Here is a 9,426-nt window from a genome sequence, read left to right as displayed (position 1 = left end):
TGTTTCCCATTCAACTTCAAATTTGATGCTGGGCACTAATGCATTTAATTTTGAGAGGAATTCATTAAAATTGCCCCACCTATTATCCCAAAATGTTAGGATATCATCCACATATCTCATCCACAGCATGCTGTGGATGAGAAGTGGATGATATCTTAACATTTTGGGATAATAGGTGGGGTAATTTTAATGAATTCCTCTTAAAATTAAACGCATTAGTGCCCAAGAGCCTTACAAATTTGTTCCCCAGATTTCCTGGAAAAAAAATTTGAACTAATTCATAGGCAACTTTTGTCTTTAAAGTATCCTGACCATATAATTGAGAAAGCAATTCACAAAGCAAACGTAATTTTCTACCGACCCCTAAAGACAAGACCAGAGATACACCCAACAAAAATATAAAAATTTCACACCTGAACACGATTAAGAAGGTGACTCAGACCCTCGGAAAATCTAACCCTTTTGCATTTACTTACCCAAACGCCTTAGCCAAATCCCTGATTAACGTCCAACAAAAGACATCTCCCAAGGACACTGGGGTTTATCAAATCCCATGTCAGGACTGTGATCAATCTTACATCGGATTTACAGGTAAATCACTTCCCCAGAGATTAAAACAACACAAACGGTCAGTTAGGTATGGACAACAGAACTCAGCTATTTTCAACCATATAAATGAACATAACCATAGAATAAAGTAGAATTTGTCACATATAATTTATAGTAGCAACTGCCGGTACAAGAGTCAAATGATGGAATCGGCCTTAATAAAGAGGCAGGTAATGAACATCTCAAAAGGAGCATGGGATTCAGATACGATCGACAAGATTTTCATTCAACCAACGCTTAAGAAGATTAAAGGAAGATTATCAGAGGGGGTGACCTAAATTGGCTTGCCTGTGGATAGACCTCTTGGTATAAATACCACCTTTTCTGTAAACTTTTCTCATTCATCTACCTGAAGAGGGAGACAGCAGTCTCTGAAATATAGTACTTTTCTCTCTATATTTTGGTGTTTTTATGGGCTCCTTTTATTAGATGTAATTCTGTTGTAACAGAACACTTTTTACCAGTCATATACATATATATAAATATATATATATATATATATATATATATATATATATATATATATATATATATATATATCATATATATATAGGCAAAACAGTCTATGCTGCAAGATGTATGACTGTACGAAACGCCGCCAACTTCCCTGAAAACAGCCTCCTATAGTGATTCCCATCATTCCCTGCAGCCCTGGTCGTGTCTTCGTTCTCCGGAATGGTCATCACATCCTCCCGGGGCGCCATATCCAAACTAGTCCGGTCCAACGAGTTAGGTGGCGTCTTCACGACCATCGCCCTGGGTGAGTCGGTCTCTCCCATTGTTGTCGCACCCGTCTTCACTCTCATATACAACAGCACGCTGGAGACCTTCCCAGGCACTGTGTTCATCGTGGGATCTGTCTTCGCTGTTGTCGTTAGCTGTCTCTACACGTAAGTTCGAGGGGTTTCCAATATCTTGAAGGTATAAGTTGACATATTTTAACAAACTATGTTAAGCAAGCAATAGCTTTTGGTCAAGTGAATTAACTGATTTAATGAGCTATTCATGATGTATTAGTGTTACCTGTAGCGCATACTCATGACTTAATCTGTTAAGCGTCAATTACAGCAGCCACTCCTCCTTGGTGTATCTCCTAAATTGCACGCACACCAACAACATTATTGATCGTTGGATGTATTCATTCACTGATTAATAACTAACATTAGGTGACAGCAATCATGGGGCGAGCAAACTCACCCTCAAAATTGGCGCACAAGAACTTCTTACTGTAGTGAGTAGCAATGGGTTACAAAGGGGCTAAAGAAGATAACAGGATCAATTTTTAACGATAACTATATAAGGCTTCCTTCCTTCATGGAATATAAATGGAATACAAATTTTAGGCCAAAAGGCCAAGCACTGGGACCATGAGGTCATTAAGCGGTGAAAGGGAAATTGAGAATAAAAGGTTTAAAAGGTGTAACCAAAGTAAAACCTCGCTGTTCACTATGAATCAATGGTTAGGGAGGGTGGAAAGTAAGATGGAAGAAATAGAATACAAACGGAGGTATGGTAAAAAGAATTATATGGGTTGCAGTTAAGAGCTAAAGGAATACTGCTAAGAGTCTCAAGTAATGTGTACAGTGCACCACGTAAGGTGCACTGATGGCGCCACCCCCTACAGGATTGCTCCTTCATGTTCGCATCTCATTCTAGACTGTGCAGATAATCCATCTGCTTCTGTTTTACCTTCCTCTGCGTTTCCCGATATCACTTCATCTCCCTCAGTTCGAGTGATGTGTATCTCTGAGGCACTTCTAATCTGTCCTGAGAGATAAGCAAACAGAAACTAAATACTAGTTATTTCTTATCACCTCACATCTGTTCCTTACACTTGTATCTTATCAGTTTCTTATCCTGCCAGTGAGTTCTATTAAAAATGCTTAGATAAAAAATGCAAGTGCTAATACTATAATTTTACATAAAGTATCTGTAGTCTTTAAGGAGATATTGTTAGTTTAATTCTGCTTTAATCTTTTAAAAAAGCAATATCCTTAATACTTGTGAGATCACTCATACTCCTAGGGGAGGAAGAAGTATAAACCTTGAGTCATCTACCTTACAGAAATGGACTTCATTACTTTGTATGGAGATATATGCCAGCACAGCTGACCAAAATGTAATATTAACGCAGTCTCTTTTCCCTGACGATACATTTTCAATTCTTTCTAGAGCAGCCAGTGAGGCAAAAAAATATAGGCACTTTTGAAAAATAAAATAAAAACTATTTTTCAAATGCACTTTAGATAATTTGGTGTAATGGAGTTTTCTGTGCAGCATATAATGCCATATCAAACTCTCCGCCACGGCCCATAAAATTCTCAAGCTGCAGCCCATTAAACTTTCAACCATTGCCTGGTGGTGGCCAGTGCTGTTGGCACCTATAGTGGTGCCAGACGCACTATCATGGTTAACTTCAGCCTTAAATAAAATCAGAACTGCTGAGGCTAGAGAGCTGCAATTTGGCACGCTCGATGATTGGGGGATAGATGATCAACATACTAATTTGCAGCCCTCTAGCCTCAGTAGTTTTTAAGATCTGAGGGGGGACAAATAAAGCGGACAGACTTATAAACAGCCATTAGTTTCCTTTTATAGGAAACTAAAAAAACATACACACACACAAACGAGAATGGAGAATTCGTCAATAGGAGCTTCTACACCAACATCACATAGATACTGTAGCATCGGATGAAATAGGTGGGTTGAATGAGAGTATAAAATTTAGGCGAAAGACCAATAGCTGGGACTTATGAGGTCATTCAGTGCTCAAAATAATGTTGAAACAATTGATACAAGAGGGCGGAAAGTAAGATGGAAGAGAATATGAATGGAGGTACATATACTAAAATGAATGAAAGGAGTTGCAGCTAGGGGCCAAAAGGACACTGCAAAGAGCCTCAAGTTATGCCTACAGTGCACTATATGAGGTATACTGACAGCACTAACCCCCAACTGGGAAGGGTGGATTGAGTGCTGGTTACCTAAGTATATGGCTTATATATACAAGAAAAAAAAAAGTACTCGAATCTTGCAAAAAATATCAAATGGCAGCGGGAAATGCTTTTCAAGAAGAGTTTATGTATACTATTCAACTCAAAAAAAAAAAATTATTGAGGTGGCTATTTGTCTGTCCGTCCGCACTTTTTCTTTCAGCCTTCAGGTCTTAAAAGCGCTGAATGACCTAATAGGTCCCAGCGTCTGACCTTTGGTATATATCATTCTGATGTTTGATTAGCATTTCATCTTTATTTCTTGTTCTCAGATGGATTCTCACCAGCGGCCACGAGATGACGTCACGATCATCGGCTCCTTGACAACGGGCAAATTACGAACAGACTACAATTATTCCTGTTAGAAACAAAAGGTTGTTTTGTAGGCTACAGGACATGTCTGCTAAGTAACAAATGTATTGTTATCGCCATATTAATCCATAATAAAATATTTATTGATCATATATGTACAGCACATAAACAGTTCTGCATGACAACTTTTTGTACTGCAGCAATATTGCTGGTTTAAACGTGTTCATTGTAATGTTCATTACTATAATATGCTTCATTAAAAGTATTTCAATTACAATATTACACGTGGATTGGAATATACCATTTAGGCCAAAAGCCAAGCGCTGGGAGCTATAGGTCATTCAGCGCTGGAAGTAAATTAAGAGTTAAAAGTTGTGTAACAGTAGGACAACCTCCCAGTTGCACTATGAAACAATAGTTTGGAGGATGGAAAGTAAGACAGAAGAAAGTGAATATGAACAGAGGTGCAGTAAGAAGACTGAAAGGGGCTACAGCTAGGAGCCAAAGGGACACTCCAAAGAACCTTAGATAATGCCTACAGTGCACAGCATGAGGTGCATTGACGGCATTAACCCCCTACAGGAGATTATATTACACATAACCAGTTCGAATATATCTATACTGTAGCAGTTTGTACGTGTTCAGAACATGGTAGTTTTATCGTCTAAGATAGGTATCAATTTCATCAGGTCCAAGTCGACATATAAAAATTATTTTATCAGCGCCACTTGTCACTCATTAGACATGAGATGATGGTAAAGGCTCTTAGAAAGGCCCCACCGGCTCAAGTTCACTTTCCTGCCTTCTACTTACACCTAGCTGTCCAACTTCTTGAACTCTTACATTACTCTAAACTTCATTTCTCATTAAAGGTGTTACAATAAGACCTTTGTTAAGGGCTTTATAAATAACAAGAAAGTAAAATATGTATTATTATTATCAATACGTTATCTGATACAACATTCCTTATTGAAATGAAATTGTAAGTTGTACAATGGTTGTTTATTTGTGTATGTGTGTGTGTGTAGTGTGTATATATATATATATATATATATATAATATATATATATATATATATATATATATATATATATATAGTCCCTGGTTATCGGCAGACTCGGTTAATGGCGACCCAGTTTTATGGCACTTGTCTAGAGCCACAAAATCAGCAAATTATGGCGTAATAATGCACCAAGTTCTGGTTATCAGCACCTCAATAAAAAAAAAGTTATGGCCATAACATACCTAAGAGAGGTGCCATCAACAAGTTATCAGTGCCATGATCGCCATAAATTCATAAATTGCCGCGTTTTGGTTAATAGCGGTTTTCACTTACCAGCACCTCACTGAGAACAGAACCCTCGCCAATAACCTGGGACTATACCTGTATCAGATACCTGTACTTATTTTGTCATACGTTTATTTACAGTATATACTTTGTAATAAAATTATCCATGCAGTTTCTGTCTGATTTCTTAAAGCCCAAAACCAAGATGGCACCATGAACATTCAATGACAGCAGAGAGAGAGAATGTTAAACGACAGCCATGAGAAAATGATAATCAAATCTACAGAGAGAGAGAGAGAGAGAGAGAGAGAGAGAGAGAGAGAGACCTTACATCTTGTTCGGGTTGTCCCAGGTCCCTCAGTATGAGACACCTCTAATGTCTACCAGAGTTGCTAGTGTATCTTCCGGTATATTTTGCATCTTCCAATCTTGGATGGTCTGGGATGCAGCTTAGATATTTGTCGAGCTTATTCTTAAACACATCTACGCTCACTCCTGATATATTCCTCAGATGAGCTAGCAACGCATTGAATAGACGCTGCATTGTCGATGCTGGTGCGTAGTGGATTAACATCCTGTGTGCTTTCCTTATTTTTCATGGTATAGTTTTGGGCATTATTAATCTACCTCTTCTTGCTCTTTCTGATATTTTTAGCTCCATGATGTTTTTGGCAATTCCTTCTATCTGTTTCCATGCCTGAATTATCATGTAGCATCCTCTTCTCCTTTCTAGACTATATAATTTTAAAAATTGTAGTCTTTCCCAATAGTCAAGATCCTTAACTTCTTCTATTCTAGCTGTAAAGGACAGTTGTACACTCTCTATTTGTGCAATATCCTTTTGATAGTGCGGGTACCATATCATATTGTAATATTCAAGTGGACTACGAACATACGTTTTATAAAGCATAATAATCATGTGTTCAGCTTTTCTTGTTTTGAAGTGCCATAACAACATTCCCATTTAAGCTTTACATTTCGCCAATAGAATTGCTATTTGATCATTCCATAACATGTTCCTATTCAACATCACACTAAGGTCTTTAACTGCTTCCTTATTTGTGATTGTCTCACTACGTATTAGGTCCCCAATATGCATATAGCTTTCCTTCGCTATCTCCATAATTTATTTATTCAAATTTATCAGAGTTAAATACCATCCCATTTACCTCTGCCCAATCATACACTTTGTTAAGGTCTTTTGTAGCGCATTCCTATCTTCATCACAAGTAATTTCTCTACATGTTCTTGTGTCATCGGCAAAACTACTCACTACCAAGTCCTTAACATTACTGTCTATGTCTGCAATCATAATAACAAACAGTAAAGCAGCTAACACTGTACCTTGTGGCACACCGGATATTACCTTAGCTTCATCCGATTTCTCATCGTTTGCAATAACTATCTGTTTTGTAAAAATTCTTTTAACCATCTTCCTACTTTGTCCCCACTATATTATGGTTTCTAATTTTCTTCGCTAAATATATTATGATCTACCTTGTCAAAAGCTTTTGCAAAGTCTAGATAAACCACATCTGTTTCATTTCCGTTTTTCATATTTTTATATATTTTCTCACGGTGGACTAACAGTTGGGTTTGTGTACTTTTTCCGGGTACAAAACCATGTTGCCCTATATTAAACAAATTATTTTTTTTATTAAATGTTTCATAATATTTTTCTTCATTACCCTTTCATACACTTTCATAATATGTGATGTTAGACTCAGGCCTATAATTACTTGCCTCTAGTCCTGATCCACTTTTGAAAGTAGGGGTAATATATGCTAATTTGTGCTCATCATAAATCTTGGCTATATCTACACTTTGTCTTAATAATATTGCAAGGGGCTTTGTGATAGAATGAACTACGTGCTTTAACAAAATAGCAGGGACACCATCAGGCCCAGCTGAAGAGAGAAATTTCAAACCAACAATGTATTAGGTAGACGGAGGAGTAATGCAAAATAGCTTTACACTCTCTACTGAGTGAACAAGAGATGAATCTGAGATAACAAAGAACTAAGACTCACTCACCTTTTTTACAGACGGCATTATCAATGGACCACCCACTTCAATGACATTGACCCCGATGATATAATATAAGGCCAAGACATGAGGTGCCAAACAATAAGGTATAATTCCAGAGGTCACCGTTCACAGAAAGGAGAAAAGAAAAGGAAAGGAATATAAAATTTAGGTCAGAGGCCAAGCGATGGGACCTATGAGGTCATTCAGGGCTAAAAGGGACAATGAGAGTAAAAATGTTTTAAAGGTGTAACAGGAAGTAAACCTTGCAGTTGCACTATGAAAGAAGTATTACAAGAGGAAAGTACGATGGAAAAAGAGACTATACACAAGGCCACATAAAAGGAATGAAGGGGGTTGCAGCAAGGGGCAAAGAGATACTGCAAAGAAAAAAATATTGCCTACAGTGCATCATGGAAGAAAATAAAAATAGAATGATTAAAATCTAGGTGGATTCAGAAAATGTTAGTTTCACGGTTCTCACCAAGTCATTCTGGGGTGAGACTGTGAGGCCCACACCCCCTCTATTCTGCCTGTGGCACACCACAATCGACAGACCACCAGGTACATCAAGGACTGCGAAGCTCAATAGGGCATTGCTGATTTTTCAGGATATCGGACAGAAGTTCCCTTCTTCCACATGGGATAGACTTGATTCAGTTAAACTTTGACCCTATTTGCATATCTATAGTGTGAATACATATACTATATTCAAATACTCAATTGTTATAATTACATAGGCTTTTAATATTTCCAAGATATTTCTTTTTCAGTCAACCTGAATTCTTAGAAGCAAAAGTACCACAGAATACAGAATAACCACAATTATTATCAAGCAATTTGGATGAAAGCTTTTAGAGGTGACATTGAACTCTTGCCAGCCTCCAAATAAGATAAACAGCAAGTAATCACCGCTTACCAGATGACACAAATATGTATTTCATCTCTTTTCTGAGCCAAGTGGTTCCACTTTTTGGACATACAGCAAGCATTCAAGTCTACATTCATCATCAAAGATATATAAGGGTAACTGAAGGTACTGAGAGTAATTACAAATAAATAATAAAATAAAATAAAACTACAGTGGGCCCCCCATATTCACGTTCCCCCGATTCCCGGACTCACATTTTCCTCTTTGGACCATATCTACCCATAATTCGCGGAAAATTCGCCTATAACGGTATTTTTCTCTGAGAAATATCCAGAAATTCCTGTTTTTTTATCAATTTCACCATAAAATGCACTTTTTGTAATAAAACTATTAAAAACCCTGATACCATACAAATTTTCAGTTGGTTTTTCTTCGAGTTTTGCCTACCAAAATATGCCGTTTTCAGCGTTTATAAAGGGGTTCCAACAAATCGTGGATTCTAAACATTTGAAGGGGGTCTGGTACGCATCCCCCACATGGAGGATGGACCAAAAAAATAAATAAAAAGAAAGAAAAAAGTGTAATATGTTAAGGGGGGACAGGCAGTCCTGATGATACAGGAGCACTAGCGGTAAGAGGTTAATGGCAGGAATGCAATAGAGATGATAAGATTGAACAATGAAAAATACCCCTTAATCACTTCATGATTTAAAGATCAGCCCATCCTAATACGATAAACAGCAGAAGCGCATGCGAGCTGAACTTGTGTGGCAGCATCTGCCCTTGGTAACAAATTGAATTTCACTAAATGAATAGAACCATGCCTGAATCAGCGCCATTCTCGGTACAGGGGAAAACTTCCTATTTTAGAATTTTCTCCCCACACTGTCCCTGATTCCTACAAAGTATAAGTTGTTTAAACCAACCGTATTTGTGTAACCGTCAACATTTTGTACATTACAATGACTGTTTCTCTGCAGAATTTGGGTAATTTTTCTTCTTTGTACAACCACCGCAAATTACAAATAAGATAGCTATGTATCAAGTGGCATATGATTCTTTGTTTTCACTGTGACTTCACATTCAATGTTGTATAACCTGTTCTATGGAAGATTCTTCATTAAATATTCTTCATTCATACATTATCTCATGTTACTGTATATCCCTAGTTTCACTCATTTTTGCCCATATCCCATTCGACATAGAAGCCGGCTTCTCACTGCCCGCCCCATTATACTATAATTAACCAAAGGGTGGCATTGTGGTGGATTAACTAAGCAATTCTTATGAAAACTTAAATTTAGATTTGCCATAATACCATAAAAACA

General features: G+C 37.4%; 1 protein-coding gene across 7 annotated transcripts in view; it reads left to right on the top strand.

Moving 5' to 3' along the window:
* The window catches only part of LOC135216152 (proton-coupled folate transporter-like), a 22,377-nt gene extending 17,725 nt beyond the window's left edge, over window positions 1–4,652 (top strand). For all 7 annotated transcript variants that reach the window (XM_064251273.1, XM_064251308.1, XM_064251290.1 and 4 more), the window contains 2 exons: window positions 1,259–1,499; window positions 3,875–4,652. In XM_064251273.1, the coding sequence (XP_064107343.1) occupies window positions 1,259–1,499; window positions 3,875–3,926 (293 nt within the window). In that variant the 3' untranslated portion in view covers window positions 3,927–4,652. The remainder of the gene's footprint in view (window positions 1–1,258; window positions 1,500–3,874) is intronic.
* The last annotated feature ends 4,774 nt before the right edge of the window (window positions 4,653–9,426 follow it).

Source organism: Macrobrachium nipponense, chromosome 19 (genome assembly GCF_015104395.2).
Source record: "Macrobrachium nipponense isolate FS-2020 chromosome 19, ASM1510439v2, whole genome shotgun sequence".
Taxonomy (NCBI): Eukaryota; Metazoa; Arthropoda; class Malacostraca; order Decapoda; family Palaemonidae; genus Macrobrachium; species Macrobrachium nipponense.
This window is presented reverse-complemented; position numbering and strand designations above follow the sequence as displayed.